Here is a 21,882-nt window from a genome sequence, read left to right on the forward strand (position 1 = left end):
CAGGTGAATATTTCGACACCTTGAGTTTCACGCAACCTCAGAGTGATCCGTTGTAAGCCTGCTGCGATGAGGGCTGAGGATGTGCTTCATTTGTGAAAATATCTGCTCACATTGATATGTGGATCCACACGCTGATAGCAGTGCAAAAGCTACTTTCTTCATGCAATTGAATTTATCAGGTAGTGATGCCCAAGACCTTAAGATGGATGTTGCATGATCATTCTTACTGCTTTCCAGTATTTCTCGAAGATCTTTGAATTTAGCTGACCACAATGTTGAGGCCTGAAAGTCGATTAACTGCATTTCTAATTCCTCAGTTTCCATCCACTCAAAGAGAGTCGTGTCCAAGTCACTGTATTTAAAGGTGTCCGGTCTGATTAAAAATGAAAACACTGGGCCCATGTGTTGAAAATCTTGAAACCTGATTGAGAATTCTGACTTTAATTCTTGCATGTACAGTTGTAGATCAGAAGTGCTGACTGGATGCATTGAAGATAAGTTTTTCAGATCTTTTAAATAACGGAAAGAGCCGGTTTCCACATCTGTTGAGTAGATTGCAAGCTTTGCAACAAATGCTTTCCAATTATCGTACAAATCCAATACCATTTTTCCTGCACCTTGCAGGAGAAGATTGAACTCATTTAGATGTTTGGTGATGTCTGAGAGAAACATAAGTTTCACAATCCAATCTCCGTCTTCCAACTCAGGATAGTCTTGGCCTTTTTCTGATAAGAAAACCTTGATTTCATCAAAGCATCCCACAAATCTCTCCAATACCTTCCCACAACTTAACCACCTAACACTGCAATGCAAAGGTATATCTTTGTACACACTGTCCACCTCTTCAAGAAAAGCTTGAAACTGCCTGTGCATAAGAGGAGAGTGTGCAACAACAAAATTCACTATTTTTGTGACAGTAGTCATCACCTTCTTGAGAACAAAGCTCGAGATCTTGGCACATAAATTTTCTTGATGAATTATGCAGTGCAATTTCAGAATGGGGTGCCCAATTTTCTCCTCAACCAACTTCAAAACCCTTGTTTTTCCCTACCATAGCAGGAGCACCATCCGTTGTAATTGCAAAAATCTTTCCTATGTCTACCCTCTGTTCTCAAAATGGTCGGTGAATGCCTTCAGTATGTCTTCTCCCTTGGTGGTTCCATACATAGGTTTAAGACAGCACAGTTCCTCGTACCTCTGTGTCACTATACCTGGCAAAAACAGCCAAGCGGGGAATGTCATTTATATCCACGCTTTCGTCCAGGGCAACACTGAACACAGGTGTAATTGTTAAAGCAACCGTTTGCTGCTGGGTTACATTATCAGCCATTTCAGAAATACGTCTCTCCACGGTCCTAGCTGAGACAGGCATGTCTTTTATCCTTGAGATAATCACGTGTTTGTTTGTTATTCCATCGAATAATACTTCAGAGCACTCTAGGAAAGCTGCTTTTATAAAATCTCCATCAGTAAAAGGCTTTCCATGCTTAGCAATACACAGAGCTAGTTTGTAACTGGCCTCAGTTTCATTACTTTTGCTAGCACTCAAGTTTTTAAACACATTACTCTGTTTTCCATAGCGGGATACTGCTTTCTTGATCGCCTCAGCTTTGTCAGCACTATCCTTGAAAGTCTTTTCGTGCTTTGTTTCGAAATGTCTTTTAACACTTGATGTGCGGCATACGACATTCTCGCAGCAGAGAGCACACACAGCACGGTCATTCTGCTGAATAAATCCAAAGTCATTTGTCCATGACGACTGAAATGATCGGACATAAAGATTGACTTTTTTCGCAGTAGCCATGGCGACAATTAAACTGGGAAGGGTGTTAAGTAAGGTGGCTAAAGAGTAACTGAAACAACAGCAGAGTACGATGCAATCACGTACCCCTCATCGTGATGAGTATGAAACGTTTTTGTTACAATTCATGTATCATACTCGTCTAGCCTACATCTCGTCCAGCCTACATCTCGATGCAATCATGTACCGTACCCTCATCATGAATATGAAACGTTTTGTTTTAATTCATGTATCATAGGAAAAAATTACTTTTTAATCATATGATTTGAAAGGAAATAAACCATATAGATAAGAATAATAATGCACAATACATATTCTCTCTCTCTCTCTCTCTCTCTCTCTCTCTCTCTCTCTCTATATATATATATATATATATATATATATATATATATATATATATATATATATATATATAATTTCTTTTTTTGTTTTGTTAGGATTTTTTCTTTGCATTTTCGAATCACATGCCGTGCCATATGCAAGCACACGGCGTGCCATAGGTTGCCGACCCCTGAATTCTAACAAGACCTTTTAGGTCTGTATGAGGCACTTTTCTAAAAGAGCTTTCTGATAAAATATTAGCAGCTTTCCCTTCTGTCTGCTATCTCGTCACCACGAATCCCCACGTGAGAAGGGACCCAACAGAAAGAGATTGATTTATGCCGACAATAGATACAAAAAGCCACTCCTGAACTTCTTGAATTAATGGATGAAAGCTATTAAAATGTTTTAATAGCTTCTAAAGTGCTTTTTAGAGTCTGAGTATATGACAAAATTAGTGTCTCTACTTTGAAAACTAAATCTACCGCAGAGACTACGGCTGTTAATTCGGCTGTAAATATTGATGAAGTCAGGTAATTTAGCTGTGTACGCTGTATCACTAAGAATAACAGCGCAACCAACACCACTATCTGACTTTGATCCATCTGTATAGATTTTTGTAAAATTCGCATGGGTAATGTAGTGCTCTAAGAATTTTCCCCTAATCTCTTTTTCAATGCAGTCCCCTTTTTGTTAAACAATTTCTTACATACTAATGCTTCTGGAATAAGCCATGGAGGATTTACAGGATATTCTACCTCCAGGACTTTCTGGGATTTAAGATGTTTATTCCTAACATCCTCATTCAGTCGAATTTGGAATGGTTTTGAAGCTCTTGCACCAGAAAAACTTCGAGAGTCTGTTTCCTTTAGTGCTTGAAAGAAGGGATTTTTGGGAGCACTTTTCATTCTAGTCATGCATCACAACCCTAGCTCTTGCCCTCTTAGATCAAGGGGAAAATGATCTGTATCAACGAATATGCTTTCAACTGGTGAAGTTCTAAAAGCCCCTCAGCATATTCTCAACCCCATGTTGTGTACAACATCCAGTTCCTTTAGCTTGGTTTTACAGGCTGAGGAATAAATCTGACAGCCATAGTCTAGCTTAGATCGACACAGAGAGTCATATAGCCTCAGAAGGGATTTCTTATCAGCCCCCAACTAAATCCAGAAACAACCTTTAAAATATTCATAGATTGTTTAACATTAATCTTTAGGGCATTTATATGGCTGTCCCATGTTAATTTATGGCCTACAGTCATCCCCAGAAATTTTACTTCTTTTTCATAATGAAGGATAGACCCTTTAAACTAAGTGTGGGAACCTCTTCCACACGCCGGCACCTGGTAAATCTTACTGCAACTCTTTTGGAAGAGGAGAACTTAAAACCATTCTCATCAGCCCACTTAGTAATAGCATTAATAGACCTTTGCAAATGTTTACATACAGACAAGGAATCATATCCTGTGCAGTATATTGCAAGGTCATCGACAAAAAGCGAGCATTTAACAGGGGACAAGATTTTTTCAACCACACTATTTACTGCCACTGAAAAAAGTGTTACACTTAAAACTCCTTCCTCCTGCATAAAAGGTTGGGAGAAGGAGTTTCCCACTCTTACCTTAAAAAGTCTGTCTGATAAAAAGGAATATATAAACCTGACCATTCTTCCACATATGCCCATCTTGTGCAATTGTTTCATGATGCCAATTCTCCAGGTAGTGTCATATGCTTTCTCCAAGCCAAAAAATATGCCAATGGTCTGGCATTGTTTATTTAATCCTTGCTGGACTTGGTTGGTCAGCCTCAGCAAGGGATCAAGGGTGGAGCAGTTTTCCTGAAACCAAACTGAAATGGCGATATTAATCCTTTGGTTTCCAGGTACCAAACAAGTCTGGTATTTATCATTTTCTCCATCAGCTTACATACACAACTGGTAAGAGCTATTGGTCTATAGCTGGTGGCTTGGGAAGCATCTTTATTAGGCTTTTTAATAGGGACAATTATGGATACTTTCCTGTCCTTGGGTAGAATTCCTGTTTCCCATATTTAGTTTATAATCTTCAGTATTCAAATTTCAGTCATTTCCGAATTCCTAATTTTTTGAAATTCTGGAGAATAATTGTTAGGGCTGGAAACTTTAGAAAAGTGTTTTCCTAGCTCATTGGCAACTTCAGTGGGCTCTGTGATTAAAGTGTCATTTATTTTTAATGAGGGTAATGGTGACTCAACAAATTTTCCACTCAGTTTCCTTATTTTGCGCCACACCACTCTTAGTGGGGTCTTGGAGTTTATTCCATTAATATAGTAAAGCCAACATTCTCTTTTGGCTTTCTTATAGAAGCGCCGCTGCTTGGCTAAAGCACGTTTGTAGATTAATTTAGACTGAGGGGAGCCACTAGTTTTGTAACGTCTGTAGCATTTCCTAGTCACTTTTCTCAGAAAACCACGTCTTGTTCCAACACGGAACTGCAGGTCTACGAGGTTTGCCTTTTGTTTTTGGAATCGAGCCTTCAGCACTCTTCAAAGTAGATTCAATAAAGTAATCATAGGCATCTAGATGAGAATGAAAGTACTCAAACTCCCTATCTAGATTGACACCCTTACTAAATTTATCCCAATCTGCGTCCTCTACCCTCCACTTAGGTAAAACTTCAGATGGAGCATTCAGAGCATATTTCAAATGGATCGGGTAGTGATCACTTCCATTTAAATCTTCATTAACAGACCAGTTAAAATCAAGGTGGATACTAGTTGAAGAAATACTAAGGTCCAGTGCAGAGAAATGATTATCGTGAATGTTGTGGAAAGTCATTGACCCATTATTATATATGGTAACATCATTCCTGTCAATAAGGTCTTCGATTAATTTCCCCAAAGGGGGTTGTGGGCATTAAAATCACCTAGCAGAAGTAAAGGAGCTGGAAGTTGGTCAATTAACGACTGAATATCTCCAATGTTAAAAGCAAGGTCTGGTGGAAGGTATAAGGAGCAGATTGTTATCCTCTTTTCCAAAATGACCAAAATAGCGACAGCTTGTAGAGTTGTATTTAATTGTATTGTGGAGTGCTGTAGAGATTTATTAATAATATTTGCAGCACCCCTATGGGCACGATCACCAATTGGGGGATATAATTTAAATACTGAATTATTTAGTCCAGAATTATAAGCAGAGTTGCCTAACATTGTTTCCTGCAGGCATATAATCCCTGGATTGAATTCATGCATTAAAACTTTAAGGTCTTCTGTATGGGCTCTGAGACCTTTACAGTTCCACTGAAGGATATTGAGCAAGAATGCGAAGGTGGTAAAATGTGCTACTTCCCACTCCTTGGAGGGCAAGTACTGTTCCCAGGGTGGAGTGGGAAATTCTCTTTTATAAGAGACTGTTTTTTAATCCATTTTCTTCTGAATTGGAGTTTGGGGCTTTTGGTGGACCTTCATATTTCTGATTATGATCCTGATGTTCAGAATTTCTGAACATCGAGTACTCAGCGATTCACAGAATTTTCTGTGGAACCTAACTATAAATTATTTGTGGGAAAACTCACCCATTTGCAGATTCTTTTGTAGAGCAATACAAGCAGTCCCCGGTTATTGGCGGGGGTTCCGTTCCAACTGTGTGACAATAAGCAAAAATCACCGATTTTCAGTTATCGGCGCATATTGGTGCCGAAACTCGCTGACTTTCGTCACTAGACAAGCGCTGAAAAACCGGATCGCCGATAACTGGGGAATGCCTGTACAGTACTCTGTATTTTCATGTTATTTTCGTGACTAAATACTCTACTGTACCTACATACACATTTCATGATAAAATAATGATTTAAAGTACTAATTTTCAAATAATAATATTAAGTTTAAGACTAAAAATAGCATTAAATACTAAAAATAATAATTCTCTTCGCCTTCCCTTCAGTTCTCTCTCTCTCTTACCGAGATGAGAGAATTTTTATGCATATGTAATGTGTATGTTTTTTGCTCTGTATGATAGATAAATGATTTACTAATTTTCAAATATTAATATTAATGTACTAAACACAGCAAAATATCAATTCATTAAGTATATCTTAGTTTAACCAGACCACTGAGCTGATGAAGAGCTCTCCTAGAGAGGGCTGGCCCCAAGGATTAGACTTATTTTACTTGGCTAAGAACCAATTGGTTGCCTAGCAATGGGACCTACAGCTTATTGTGGAATCCGAACCACATTATGAGAAATGAATTTCTATCACCAGAAATAAATTACTCTATCCTTCATTGGCCACCCAGAGACTCGAACGAACACCGGGCCAACAGCGTGCTAGCCGAGAGCTCTAGCCACCCCTACAATGAAGAACTTCAATTCATTAAAGAAAATATAGTTAATTAGTAAGATTTTAGTTCAACATAAATTCTTTCCCCTCATCTTTTTTATAAAGGTTTGGAGAGGGGCGGGGATAACCTGTCAAATATGTCAAATTTTATCTTGACATATTGACTGCAAGGGTAGAACTATGAAGAATACTGAAAAATTTCTCTCTCTCACACACACTGAGATAGATTTTTTATGCAAATGTAACATACAGTAAACTTCCCGTATTCGTGGTCTCAATATTCATGGACTCAAGTATTTACGAATTTCTCTGTGGAACATGTACAGTATACCCATTATTTGTGGAAAATTCGCCCATTCGCAGCATTTTTCACTGGGAAATATTCACTAATTACTGTATTTTCATGACTGAATGCACTTTTTGTGATAAAACTATTAAAATACTAAGGTATAAGCATTTTTAGAGGGTTTTTGTGTTTAAACTATCAAAATAGGCTGTTCTAAGTGTTTTTAGGGGGGTTTAAAGTATTCACAGATTTTTGTGGGGGGCAGGGTACGCATCCCCCGCGAATACGGGGGTATACTGTATGTTTACTTGTTTTGTACACTGTAGTTTATAAACATGAAGTTACTTTATTAATTTTTTTCATATTTTCCATGCTATGATTACAACTTTTTGCATTTGTATAGTAAATTATTAAAATTTTTAAACAAATGCATATCATTCGCAGTCTTTTCCCGTCTTTTCTCGGATTCTTCAGAGCAAGAGGGAGTGGAAGTACCTGTCAAATAACTTGACATATTAACCACGAAGGGGAGCATTGCCCAAAGATGGTCATAGGATACTGAAAAATCTCTCTTTCTCTCTTTTTACTTCATAAATCATGAATGTCCATCTTTTGATATCCAATGTAAAATTAACTTCTCTCTCTCTCTTTCCAAAGTTATTCTCTCTTTCTTTGTCACAATATGTAACAACAAATGCCATCTCTCTCTCACCAAAGGATACTCAGAATGTGAGAGATGGATGGATGGACAGATAGAGAGATAGAAAGATATACTCTCTCTCTCTCTCTCTCTCTCTCTCTCTCTCTCTCTCTCTCTGTTATTGGCTGGAAGGGTTAAAAGTATGTGCGTATGCATTTTTAAGGGTAAAATGTTTAAGAAGACTTTGAAATGGTATTAATAATATCATTTCAAAGATTAACACAATAATAGGATAGTAGTTTAATTAAGGTATATTTGATGTAGATGTTAGTTTAAGGTATACATTTGGTATCTGACCTTTCAAGATAGGCAGTCATAAGGGGTGTTAACTATTCGTGGATTTTAACCATTCATGGGGATTGTGGTAAGCATCCCCACGAATACGGGCGTTGACTGTAATCCTATGTGTCTGAGGGCAGCAAGACTGAACTGAACTCACGTTTTTGTACTGAATCTACTTTTAGAACCATCTTTCTAGACGGAGAGATCTCTTTCAAAACGCTGAACCCATTTGAAGTTTTTATTTTAAAGTTATCATTATTTGGGGAAGCATTTCTTGTGTGCTTCTTGATGGTTGTAAGTGTAGTTTCGTTATCATTTTTGTTTATGGCTATGACAATTGATGGCTCTGAACTAACTAAATGGGATTTCTCTTTTGGCCTATTCTTGATGGAAGTATTTTGGAACATCTTCCTGAATTATTAGCTGATTTTGGCTCACTTATTTTTGGAGATGAATTTGCAACTATCATAGGAGTGGCATTTGTATCGACTTTGGAAGATGAATTTTCTGTGTTTTTGGAAGTACAACTTTTGGTATTGGACTCCAAAGCACTTCCAGATGAAAGTTTCTGAACAGTTTGGAGATTTTCATTATTACACTCTGAGGAATAGCAGGTTTGTGATGTCTACTATTTGATGCAGTTATTGGTGGCCTTACATTGCTGGAATTTTTCATAAGTTTTATTACAGAAGCATAAGTAGAGTTGGCACTTTTGATTGCCCCCATTACCATGCACTTTGCGTTGCTAATGCTGACATGTTCATTATCAGCCACTACCAACACTTCTTGTTCAAATCTATATCTGGGGCAAGCCCTAGAATTTGGAGGGTGATCACCCTACATAGAAAACAGTATCGGGCTGCTTCACTCGTCAAAATTATCATGCTCTGCAGAGCACACAGGACACCTTTTATTGTTATCGCAAGAGTTTTGAATGTGGCCATATTCAAAGCATTTGCGACACTGTTTAGGATTTCTTTTAACCTGCATCCTCTCATGGCCAACAATGATGGTATCAGGTAGGTAATTGGAGGAGGAGGTTAAAAGGATAGCTGCATCCCCACCCAGTTTCTTTACACGAGATACACAAGGAGGACATTGATGGAGAATCTCCTCCTCTTTAAATACATGCAAGTCTTTTGAGTAAACTATCCCTTTCAGTGTGTTAAAGAATCTGTGAGATGAAATACATTCAATATTTCCACTTTCAGGAGGTTTCAAATTAGAAAGCAAAATTGCTTGAGTCTCATTACCAGCTTTCATTAGAAGGTTCTTTCCATAGTGTTTTAAATTTCCAATGGGAATGGAACCAACCTTGCTCTCAATACATTCAGCGGCTTTTGTTAAATTTTTCCCTCCCTCCTTGTAGCTAGCAACATAACATATATGGGATGGGGAGGACACGCTCTGGTACATGGGGCTGGTCCATGTTCTTCAGTCTTAAAGAGTAAAATCAAATGGTTCATCATTTAAGTTTTTCACTGAAAACACTTTCGTGCTGAGAACCGAGTCATTTAGAATGTGGCCATGGAGTCTTTGTTGTGCCTCACTAGCTTCCAAGGGAGAGGAAAATTTAACATAAGCACAAAATGACTGCTTATCTTTTTCTAGAATCAATTTAATTCTTTCCACTTTGCCAAATTGTTTTACTACACTATATAAACATTCATAATCTAATGACAAGCCTACATAGTGAAGCCACTCATGGGGCCCAGCTTCCCTACGGGCGACAGGTGAACAAGGACGACTTGTCACTGTCGAGCTGGTTGTTCCTGTAAAGATAAGAACTGTACTCTTCTCTGAACCTGCTGATATGAGGCTAAGACCATAACAACAGTATGTCCGGACACTAGGTGTTCTGCTCGAGTGTCAAATCAGGCTTCTCGAGCTTGAACGAGACTGCCAAGTCCTGGCAAGTTAGAGAAGTCATCTCTTGTCCCCAGACAAGATGGAAATATACTGTTCGAAAATATGCATCCTAATGAGTACTTACCTTGCAGTCCTTGGGAGTAGTAGTATTAAAGTAGTTTAACCAGACCACTGAGCTGACTTTCAGCTCTTATAGGGTTGGCACGAAGGATTAGGATAAAATACCACACAGGCTCACGTTCTCATACTGTAACACACACACACACAATAAATACATTTACTCATGTTTTCACACTAAAAAGACATATTAAAATTCATAATAAGTAATATTTTAAAAAATTTAAATTTAAGTTCGACAAATACTATGTTTTCGTACTTTTATTATTTACTTTTTATATTTTATCTATTAAACCACAGTTCCTCATGAAAAACAAAATTGGAATGATTGAAAATGTAAAAGATTCTGAGTAAATTTCATTTACTGATTTATTCCCAAAAGTTGACAGTCACTGTTTGTCATACTTTGGGTGCTCACATAACACATGTCTGACTGTTATTATCACCCTGCACTCTGAGCACTCAGGAGCCTGGCCACGTGGGTTGCTCATTAAGTGCCCATGTGTCAGACGAGTACAGTATGGCCTATTCTGAAATGTGTTAGCGCCTTCACCTCTTCCCAAGGGCGAGGGTGAGGATGAGCCAGGAACTGAAATGAAGTGGACTGCACACTGAAGAGGGGTGGCGGGTACTGGAGGGTTTCCACCCTGTACGGTGCCATGTTGCTTCATGGCTTATCAGGTAACCCCCTCTTCAAGAGCAGAAGGCAAAAAAAAAAAAAAAAAAAAAAATGCTACCCCTAACGTCCTTCCCCTTTCCTCATACCCTTGCCCCTACCCAGGCCAGCCAGGAAGCTAAAAGGAGCACTGCTGCACACCTTTCTGGAAGGTAGAAGAAGACTGGGTGTACCTTCACAGGCCTTAAAAGCCTGGGGCTTCCTCAGAACCAGAGAGGAAGAAAGAGTCTGGCATGAAGGCAAAGCTGTAAAGTCATGCAAAGATGTGGAGGTCTTGGCCACAGCCAGTGAACACGGAGACCAATCCATGATCCTATTTCTGTCACTTGAAGCATCAACTTCTACCACTAGCCAAAGGGAAGTGGAACCCAGCATCGGTTCATTTCCAAGAACCAGTGCCGACTCATAACGACGAACCTGGTAACCCGAGTTAAGACAGTGTCTCTCCTCTTGGCACCACATTCGCATACAGGTTAGATGTCTGGTGGGCTAGGGAGAAGGAGGTTCTACCTCCAGACAACAATAGTCTCCTGAATGTGACTTCCTTCCTGAACTAAGAGAACTTGAAAAGGAAGAAGTGATCTAGGCCACATAATTGAACAAAAATCTATTCAGAAAACTGTATGGAATGCTGCTATGACAGTCAATTCCATTGTCACTACCTTATGGAAGGGAAGTTCCTCTGCAGGTAGGTGGTTAGTGAGACACAGACATAGGGTCAATCTGTTTTGCTGTCGGCAAAGGACTTATCTAAGGTATTGATGAATTCTTCTGGCAATTCAAAGGCTGAGCGAGTGTCGAGCACGATAGGAGAAATCTGAGTGAATTGTACTGGTCATATATGAGAAAATTCATCTGGCTAAAAAACCCCTTCGGCAAGTTGCAACCATGATGTGTCTGTCGACTTTGGTTTCCTACAGGGAACCCAAAATGCTTCAATGGTTGAGGGACAGGGAAGCTAAGTTTCTTCCTTGTGATCATTAACTGCCAAATTCATGGACAATCCCTGGAAAAAAAACCCAAAGGCACCCCGTGATCTCTCTACCACTCAAGCATACAAGTGGCTCAGTCTGCAGACCAAATCCGGAGTATATGTGTTTTGGGTTCAAGAATGGAAACATTCAAACGTCCATCCTTTCCCAACCACAGTAACATATAGCCTATATTGTGGTCAGGAAAGGATGGAAGTGCGAACATTTCCGGTCTCGAACCCAAAACTGTCTGATACCTGGCCCTTGGAAGACCCCGAGGAGGTAGGAGAACACGTGAGTGTCTAGCACGTAAGCCAAGGAACCTGCAGGTGTGTAAGGCCGTATGCGGTGATGGCCATACAGGTCTGGGAGAGCAAACGTAGTCACGCAAACAGATATCCCGATGACGTCCTAAGCCTTCTTCTAGGCCATGGCCTCTGCAAGTGAAGAAGATCGAATCAACGAAGCTTTGGTTTCCTCCTTGGACCCAAAAAACTTTGAGGGGAGACTTATGATCCAAGGAAGTGGCCATGGTCTCTCTCCCATGATCACTGACACATCAGCAGCATGATCTCCGAAAAAGTTCTCTGAAGATCGGGGGTGTACATGTCCTGAGAAAAGAATCTTAGTCCTTCCAGGTCACAGAGCCCCAGGCACTCTCTCAAAGGGCCGAGCACCTTTCTCTGACCTGCCAGAGCCAAACCTCTGACAGGCGAGGAAAGCCATAAAAGATCGTCAACCTGTGATGACGATGACTGCACGGGTCTAATAGAGTGAATCCGCTCACGCTAACGTGGGTGGAGGCTGTCCTGAGGAGAGCCAACAGGTTCACGCAACGTGCATGGAATCCATCCCCAGGTAAACAGGCTTGTTTGCATGAATGTGGGCGAGGGTTGACCCATGGAGAGCGATTGTGCACTGTTGGGCGTGCCTCAGTCTTCTTCAAGGCTGTGGTCTCTGCATATGAAGAGAACTGTACAGGTAGTGCTTGAGTTAAGATAATTTGCCTTACGATAATTTGATTTTGCAATAGGATTAGCAATTAATACCGACACAACAACATTTAGGGAATATTTTTAAATTTCATGTGGGAGCAGGCAGCAACGTACAAGGAGGCAGCAAGAGAGACCAAATTAATAGACCAACTTCTTTTCCTCCATCTCTTAATTCCATCTTTTAGTCAAAAAGTCAAAAAGAATGCGTACAGTCATAAACAACCGAAAGAGAAACTTCTGTTTTGCTAATAACTGAATCAGATGACAACAGCTGTTTTGTTTGTATTTCAACCATCGTACGGTAGTAAACAATTACCCCAGTTATGTTACAAATGACATTAAGTAGAATAGGACTGATATATTTTTACATCATACCCTTATTTGCTATGGGGAAAAGATTGGCAAGGAAATATACTGCTAAATTTAAGCTACAAGTTGTAGCTGAAGCTGAGAAAACAATGTTCAAGTTGCTAATGACCATAAATTATCGTGCATCAGCAACATGGATGAAACTTGACCGTAAATAAAATTGGAGAGAAAAGTATTTTAATCAAAACTACTGGGCATGAAAGAACATATTACTGCTGTTTTCACAATGATAAAAGATAAATACGTAAAGCTTATATTATGATGAAATCAAGTGCAAATAGTGAATGAAATCTTAATTTTTTACGCAAAACAAACATGTAACCAATGGCCAATGTCACCTGTTAACGAAAAAAATAGCTAAATTAATTTCACAACTAGACATATTTAAGTTATATTTCGAATTAAAAACACTTCATATAACGAAAAATAACATTGTCCCATATTAAATAAAGTATATAGAGATTTATTTATGCTAACTAGAAGCAAGAAAAGTGCTCTGAACTGAGTTAAATATGGCGAAATAAACTTACCACGTAATCGTTTCCAAACCAAAACATTGATCACTATGATCATAATTTATAATACAAAGGCAATATGAGAATACATGTATATACAATATTGCTGGATACAGTGAGGTAAAGCATAACTTTTTTAAAAGATCCATGGAAACGATGCATATTAGTTATGCTGATGTTTGTACAATAAGATATTAATATGTGAATATAGAGTACAGTATAATGTATAGTGTAGGCTAAGCTAATTCTTGTTTGTTATTCAATTTCCCTTTGTACTGAATTAAGTCAATCTGCATGAACCTCCAGAATTAGCTGACATTAATAACTACTATACCATATATGTATAGAGAATATTGTACTTTACTGTACAGTGTAGACTAGGCTACCATATATGTATGGTACTGAACACCCTAGTGTAGGCTATGCTATATTCGAGATACGTTTTTTCCAACAAATGATGGGTTTTTTGGAACCTAACCCCATAAGTAGGATAATACCTGTATGGGGAAGTTGTTTGAGTTTGTCCAGGTGAGCGGACTCGATGCTCCTGAGTCACGAAAGTACCATGCATCAACTGCTTCCGCCACTTGAGAAATCAAGGAATCTCAAGCCGAGGTAGGCTCTATGACAGCCCATGGGGTGATTCCATAGTAGTAGTAAAAGGTGACTCAGGGTTTCAAAGAAACCTGAGCACCCGTGGCAGTGTGGGTCCCATCAGAGACCCGCGCATCTTGAGCTTCTGAGTAACAAGCGGACCGATATTCAGTTGCTTCCTCTACCCGAGTGTCCAAAGAAACAAGGGCAGAGGTATGCACTAGTCTGGAAAGGTGACTTCCTGGAACTAGTAACGGTGACATGGGTTACCTCTTCAACATGTCCCATCTGAGACCCACACACCTGGTGCTCCCAAGTGGCAGAGTCTTGGTGAGACCCGCGGCATGGACCCCAAGTCCAAAGGAGTGGGTACGTACCAAGAAGAGACCGCACACAACTAAGATGAAGGCGAAGATAGCGATGATAAATTGAATCTCTTCTTCTACTTCTACTGTAAGTGAATGCCATTCTGGGACCCTTGCATCATTCCCATGCAGGAATGGGAAGGCGGGAATGAGTGCGAGCACGCACTCCTCTCTCTCCAAGTTGTGTCACAGGATCCGTAGACAAATCAGAATGAGCAATCGGCAACATACAGAGCAATACCACAGGTGTTGCTAGCGAGAGAACCTGTAATTCCCAAGTCCCTCGAGCTCTACAAGAGTGTCATAGAGTCTGTAAGGTGAGGTGAGAAACAAATTTAAGTTCATTGCCTTGGCAATGTAAAAACGGGTAGTTTACATATCCTAGGGACGCCCCCGCAGCTCATTAACAATGACCCCAAATGAAAAATTGCATGGAACAAATTCTGTTCAGCGGGTCCCATTCTACCCAAAAAGTCACTTACTTGACCAGTTTGCTTCATATACCGGAACGACAATTTTTTCAGCAGAGCGTAACCTTTTCTAAGTACCAAGTTGACGTGAACGGTGTCACGGAGAAGCGCTCTCCCGTAGTTAGTCAGATGGCCGAAGCGCGCGCTTCTCTCAACCCACAGTTCCTAAGGCTGCCGCCGCGACGGGCGCCCGGCCGTACCGCGGGAAATTTAATTCCGTCCAATCGTATCTCAGGCTGACCCAGGTCATGCCCTAGGGCTTACGGATTAAATACTTCGAACCAATCATAATGTGTTCTATCGATATGATTCATAGGCTTAGGCCAACACCAGAACCATGCTTCCCTTCTTTCTCGAACCGCCGCGATGGAAAGTCACGACTTAATTTTGTTCCCGAAGATCGAATCCGTCGAAGAATTCACTTCCATCGCGGACCTATATATTGGCCAAGTCCTCGCATTCATTAGCAACACCGAGGAATTCACGAGGTGGCTCTACCAGGAAGGTCTATTAGGAGACTACTCCGGAATGTGTTGTGAATGTAATATCGGAAACCGCCGATTTCTTAAAGATGGTGTGCACCCAGCTACTGGACAGCCAGTTTACATGTGGCGGTGCGTGAACCGCCGTTGCAGAAAAAAGGTATCAGTACGGCACGGGTCCTTCTTTGAAAAGTCCCGAATGTCTCTGCAGACAATAATTGTGCTTGTGTTTGCGTTCGCCAAGAGAGTGCCACAATATGTGTTGCGAACATTTGTTGTCCCGCTATCTCCGCACACCACCGTGGACTGGTACAACTTCTGCAGAGACGTTTGCTGCGAAATACTGTTGGCTGACAACAAAAAAATTGGTGGCCCCGGTCATGTTGTAGAGATTGACGAGAGCAAATTTGGGAAACGTAAGCACAACCGTGGCGTAAGGTGGACGGAGCTTGGGTGTTCGGCGGCATTGACCGACAGACGCGTGAAACGTTTTTCAAAGTGGTTCCGGACCGCTCAGCTGAAACTCTGCTCCCGGTGTTGCTGGACAACGTGCTTCCAGAAACCACAATCATATCTGATTGCTGGAAGGCGTACAGCAAGGTCCAGGACCATTTTTTCGCGCACAGCACCGTGAACCACAGTGTGAACTTTGTAAATCCTGATGACCCGAGTGTACACACGAACACCATAGAGTCGCAGTGGCGCGTTCTCAAACGGAGCGCGCTACCGAGACACGGTACGCAGAAACCACTTTATCAAAGTTACTTTTCTACGTACTGCGTCCAGAAGCGATACCTAGAAGGTGTTCCGTGTCCATTTCGGGCCTTCTTGGATTTAGTTAAGCGTGCCTATCCGCTCAAGAGCCGCCCGACATCCCCTATCTCGGATTTCCTTTCCCAATCAACTGCAATAAGACCGGGACCGAGCAATTCTCCCCCACCTCTTAGGCAGCCAGCAGTTGCAAAGAAGCCAAGGACAGTAGGACCTGCGGAGCCGATACTGCTACCTACGTGGTCAGACAGCAGCGACTTTGAATAAGGTAAGCACACAGATTACCCCCGTTTTTACATTTGTTTTGCTGCTAGGTTAGGTAGGGTTTTGGAACTTACCCTAGTGTGCAGTTGTTTTTTGTAACCTGTGGCTACAGTGAATACAGATATTACCGCTTGCCAGAACATACGTGCCTGCCAAGAATCATTAAAAATGCGGATAAGGCGCGAACTGAGACCAGATATGTTAAAAAAATCACCGTTGCAAAATTTGTGCCTGTTCTAATGTAGGTAGGGAGGTAGGGAATAGCCTAACCGAGGTTTTCTTATGTAGGCTACAGGTAGCCTAGGCTAGAGTTTTCTGTCCGCCCTGATGTAGGTTGGTAGGGTCAGCCTCACACATGCAGTGTAGTGGGTCAGCCTCACGAACGTAGATTAGCGGGTCAGCATCACTTTGGCGGGGCAGCCTCACGGTAGTAGCCTAGCGGGACAACCTTTTGTATGCAGACTGGAGGGTCGGAAAATAGCGCACACTGTACGTTTCGGCAAGTAGGAAACCCGACTTTCGCTTCTGTAGTTTAGCGGGTCAGCCTTATGTTCGTAGCCTAGCGGGACAACCTTTTGTATGCAGACTAGCGGGTCGGAAAATAGCGAACACTGTACGTTTCGGCAAGTAGGAAACCCGACTTTCGCTACTGTAGTTTAGCGGGTCATCATTATGTTTGTTGATTAGCGGGACAAAAGTTTGTATGCAGACTAGCGGGTCATCCTTAGGTTTGTTGTTTAGCGGGACAAAAGTTTGTATGCAGACTAGCGGGTCATCCTCAGGTTTGTTGATTAGCGGGACAAAAGTTTGTATGCAGACTAGCGGGTCAGAAACTAGCGAATTCCTTACGCTTGCCGCCAAAAACCCACCTTTTGCTTCTCCCCACCCAAAACCCCGGTTCCCAAAACTATCCCCATTACCGTTTTTATTAACTTTTCTTTTGCTATTCCACTGGGAAACAACACCAAAAACACGCTTTTCATTACCGACATGAAGCAAATCGGGAGCTATTAAAAAATAGTGCGTTTTCGGTAGCGATTTTCGGCGCCAAAAGTATGGTCCCGCGGACATTCAGCGGCTCCGTAAAAACCAGTTGACCACTCTCAAGGCTCATAAATTAGTAGGGTTGCATTAAATCAGAATGAACAATTATATCATAATACTGAACATGCAACGCACAAAGGTAAAATAAGGGGTTGGATCTGCATTAGGTATAACACATAAGAACGTTATCTTCTAGATATAAGCAAATACAGCAACACACTAATATTTATCACGAAAACAACATAAACGAATCAGTCAAACGGCAGGCACAGAGGGAAGAGCAGCACTCTCTCTCTCTCTCTCTCTCTCTCTCTCTCTCTCTCTCTCTCTCTCAGCGGCCAAAAGCAAAGTGAATGCTTACTGACCGGGTGGGTGGGTGGGAATCCCATCCGTAGTCCGTAGTTAGCTACTGAACCACCTTGTTTAAAGTTAAACGGCCAGTCTCCAGCTGTGCTGAGCATATTTCTATGTATAGACTGATGGTTTGTATATTGTGTAGGAACAAAGACAAACTGAACACTCACCTCAAGCAATGGTGACTGCTGCCAAGATGGACTACTGATACAACTTACAGCACAACTAGGCGATTTAACACTGGCCATTGCAACCACCTAACTCAACCGGAAAGACTGCTTTTTTGAACTGCCCTCTCTTCAGTCTCAAAAACAACAACTCTCACACTTCTTCCTTCTATCTCTTCTACAACAACTACAACTACTACTACTACTACTACTACTACTACTACTACTACTACTACTACTACTACTACTACTACTACTACTACTACTACTACTGTACTACTTCTTCTTCCTCCACCCACAGCCCCTCATGATTTACAGTCGACCCCCCAATATTTGTGGGGGGGGGTGCATACCACAACCCCCCGTGAATAGCTAAAATCCACAAATACCTGACATCCCTCTAAAAACAATGATAACTGCCTATTTGGAGAGTTCAAACATCAAAAACCCCTCTGGAAATGCTTATACCTGAGTATTTTAATAGTTTTATCACAAAAACTGCATTTAGTCACGAAAATATGAAAATACAGTATTTAGTGAATATTTCTCTATGGAAAATACTGCGAACAGGTGAATTTTCTGTGAATGTGTATATACATTCCACAGAAAAATCCAGAACTGCAAATAGGTGGGGGTCCACTGTACACATCAATAACTCACATAATCCTGCATCCACACAGAAGGCAGCCACTGTCAAACCATCCCAGAGGACTCAGGCATGTCAGAATGCTCAATCACATCAGATTCACTCTTCATCTCATTTTCTTCATCACAACCCTCACCCAATTCCTCATCACTATCATCAAGAATCCTACGTATGTCAAGGTACACCATCAACAGCATCATTCTTTGACTTGACCTTTGTCACATGACCCCTTCCCCATTTAGAAGTGCACTTTGCATTTGGAGGCTTCACGAAAACTTTGTCACCAACTTGTACAGCAGGCTCAGCCACTCTATCAATCTTGTTCTGCACCTCTGGATGTCTCTAACTATAGTTAAATAACATGTTGCAAGGAGCCCTCTCAGCACTAGCATCATTTTTAGCCGAGAGGTTATACCCAAACACTATCATCATAGGGTCCCCAGTACTTCGTGCTGCTACACATTTCATAGTGCAATGGTGATGTTCAACAATCCCATTACCAGAAGCTCGACATGCAGCTCGATAATGTCTCTCAATGTTCCACGCCATGCATAACTTGTCAAATTGATGAGATTTGAATGCAGTATTGTTATCTATTAGAATTTTATCAGGAGGCCCTCTCTCCTGACATATCTGCACAAAATTTGGACAAATACTCTGACCCAATCTCTCTCCAAACAGCAAATCTACTTGGCCTTCAGTCCACTATTGTCAAAGAGCTCCTTCCTTTGTAATGTGCCACATCCACTGCTAATCTACAACAATTTTTCTCTACACTCAACTCACCAGGATCATGCTTAACAGGCGTTCAATCAATCAACCTGTGCTGCAAACATGCGCGAATGCATTTCTCAACATCATCTCTCTTCACTTCATGATCAACTAACTGTGCTAAATAAAATGATCTATCAACATCAAATGATGCGTATCATGCAACTTGCTCAAACTCACCGCACACGTGGACACCTGAGACTCACTACCGCCACTCCTTCCTCACCCTGGTTAATCCATCTGGTTTGTTCAGACAGGATTTTACCAATGTCACACTGACATCCAACTTATACTCGTCAATTATATCTTTTATCACTGACATACCAGAAACCTACACCCTAAAATCTCCAGTAAAGATTCCACATAAACAACTCGATACGGTTGCTGAATCTGTTATTATCTCAACAGACTCAAGATCCTATTTCATTGCTAAAAATGACATTTTTATAATAAAATAAAGTTTTATATCTACTTACCAAATAATTACATAGCTACAGTTTCTACTTTATGCGGCAGCTCAAAATTCAAAATTCGCAGCAGCACTCTTTTGTTTTGGGTGTAGGTATACTGCCCCACCCACTTTTGAGGAAGAATAGGTAGAGCGTAGCTAAAGAGCTCAATTTGTTTATGCTCTATGTCCATGAGAGGGGAGGAGGAAGGACTCTGATCATGTAATTATTTAGTAAGTATATATAAAACTTTGTTTTATTATAAAAAGGTCATTTTTATATAAGTACAGGCGGTCCCCGGTTTACGACGGGGGTTCCGTTCTTGCGCCGCGTCGTAACCCGAAAATCATCGTAAGCCGGAAAATCGTCGAAAATCGTCAAAAATCATAAGAAAACCTTACTTTTAATGCTCTGGGTGCATTGAAAACGATGTAAACTGCATTATTATTGAGTTTTACATAAAAAAAAACCTTCAAATTATGATTATTCTGCCGTTTTGGGGCCATATTTCTTCCGTCGGATCGGCGTACGACACGTCTTAACCCCGGAACATGCGTCGTAAGCCAGGAAATAATTTCTGATGAATATATTTGAAAAGCGTCGTAACCTCGGAACGTCGTAAGCCGGAATCGTCGTAAACCGGGGACTGCCTGTAATCTACCAAATAATTTAGAGCTGAATCCCACATTGACTGGAGGTGGGATGAATGGATATATAATACCCCCCAAAAAAATCTCTTATATGGAGAATAATTTGGAATAGAAAGTTAGCTAGCATCTTGAAATGCTTGCTGTAACCTTACCTGGTGAGGGAGCAACGGCAGACAAGTTCTGCCTCTGGTCGAAACTCCTCTCGACCTGTAGCTGCGTGGCGGTAGAGCCAAGGGTCGCCTCTACTTGAGGAGGTTAATCGCAGGTTGCCAAAGCTTACAATCCAAAAGGGTCACATAAAATTTGTGTGGATGTGCCCTTGCCCTGGGCACAGTACAACACAACACCAAAGACCAGATAAAATTAACCTACACATCAATGAAATTTTAACCAAAACCATAAAATACAGATTGGTGACACTCACGACTCAAGTGTTCTGTTCACCAGACTTCCCAAGAGGTGTAACTATCCTTATTCAAGAAGAGTGGATAGAGGAAAAGAAAGCGGTCCTCCTATCATTCATCCCCCAATACCAGCCACGAAGAACGAACCTAAAGTACTGCATTTTTCATACACCGTTTTAATATCCCATAAGTAAAACATGGCAAACACTGACTTGCACTTCCAATATGTTGCTAGCAGAATTGAAGAGAGACAGATTACGTCTGAAAGCCAAAGACGTTACCAAGGCTCTTATTTCATGAGCCTTTAATTTACATAGGGGCAGTAAATCATCTTGAACTCCTGACTATGCTTCCGAAATCACTGATCTTAAAAAGAATGTTTGCCACGACTCAATTCATCCACAAGGACGTTCATTCTCCCCTGAATGAAGCGGGTCACTAATTGGGTCTCATTGCTTCTTGCCCACAGAATAAAATCCTTTGTCACTTTGTAGAGCAAAAAAGAATGAGTCCCTCCTTGACTCTTGATATAAGCCAGGGCAATCATGCTGTTCGAATGGACCGCTACTGTCTTGTTGAAGGTGTGAATTGCAAAATACTGAAGTGCAAGATGACTTGCTTTTAATTCTTTTACATTGATGTGGAGGTTTCTTTTGGTAGGAGACCAGTTCCTGAAACCTCCATATCGTTGAGAAGGGCTCCCCAAGCCAGATCTGAGCCAGAGACTTTCCTTTTGCAAATCTGTCTTTTGCTAGCCACCACCGAAGGTCCTCTTTTATCTGGGGAGTGATGTTGAAGATGGATGAATCCTAGAACGACTTCCTTTGCCAATTGGCCTTGAGGTAAAATTGCAGTAATCTTGTGTGTAGCCTGCCTAATGGAACAAACTTCTCTATGGAAGAGAGGGTTCCCAGAAGACTCATCCATGCATTGGCTGAGCAGGAGGGGTGAGTTACGAAGTCTTGGACTTTTCTGCAACAACTTAGGATCCTTTGTTGGGATGGAAAAGCCCGAAAACTCAGAGTGTCTATCACCATCCCCAAGCACAGAATAGACTGAGTTGGTACTAGCTGCGACTTCTTGAAGTTTATTAAAAGGCCTAAATCTTGAGTGAAATGAAGAGTTTTCTGCAGGTCCTACGCGCACTGAGATCTCGAGGTGGAGAGTAGGAGCCAGTCATCCAGGTACAGAGAGATGTTTATCACCACGAGATGTAGCCACTTCACTAGGGGAG

At 41.1% G+C, this 21,882-nt stretch overlaps 1 protein-coding gene across 1 annotated transcript in view; it reads right to left on the reverse strand.

The window, feature by feature from the left end:
• Nucleotides 1-27: 27 nt before the first annotated feature.
• Nucleotides 28-21,882, reverse strand: part of LOC136825565 (general transcription factor II-I repeat domain-containing protein 2B-like) — a 30,581-nt gene continuing 8,726 nt past the window's right edge. Inside the window, exons 2-5 of the mRNA XM_067082151.1 lie at nt 18,428-18,539; nt 8,303-8,542; nt 1,196-1,759; nt 28-951 (exon numbers count right to left, since the gene is read on the reverse strand). Of these exons, the coding sequence (XP_066938252.1) occupies nt 28-951; nt 1,196-1,759; nt 8,303-8,542; nt 18,428-18,539 (1,840 nt within the window). The remainder of the gene's footprint in view (nt 952-1,195; nt 1,760-8,302; nt 8,543-18,427; nt 18,540-21,882) is intronic.

This window comes from Macrobrachium rosenbergii, chromosome 38 (genome assembly GCF_040412425.1).
Source record: "Macrobrachium rosenbergii isolate ZJJX-2024 chromosome 38, ASM4041242v1, whole genome shotgun sequence".
NCBI classification, from domain to species: Eukaryota; Metazoa; Arthropoda; class Malacostraca; order Decapoda; family Palaemonidae; genus Macrobrachium; species Macrobrachium rosenbergii.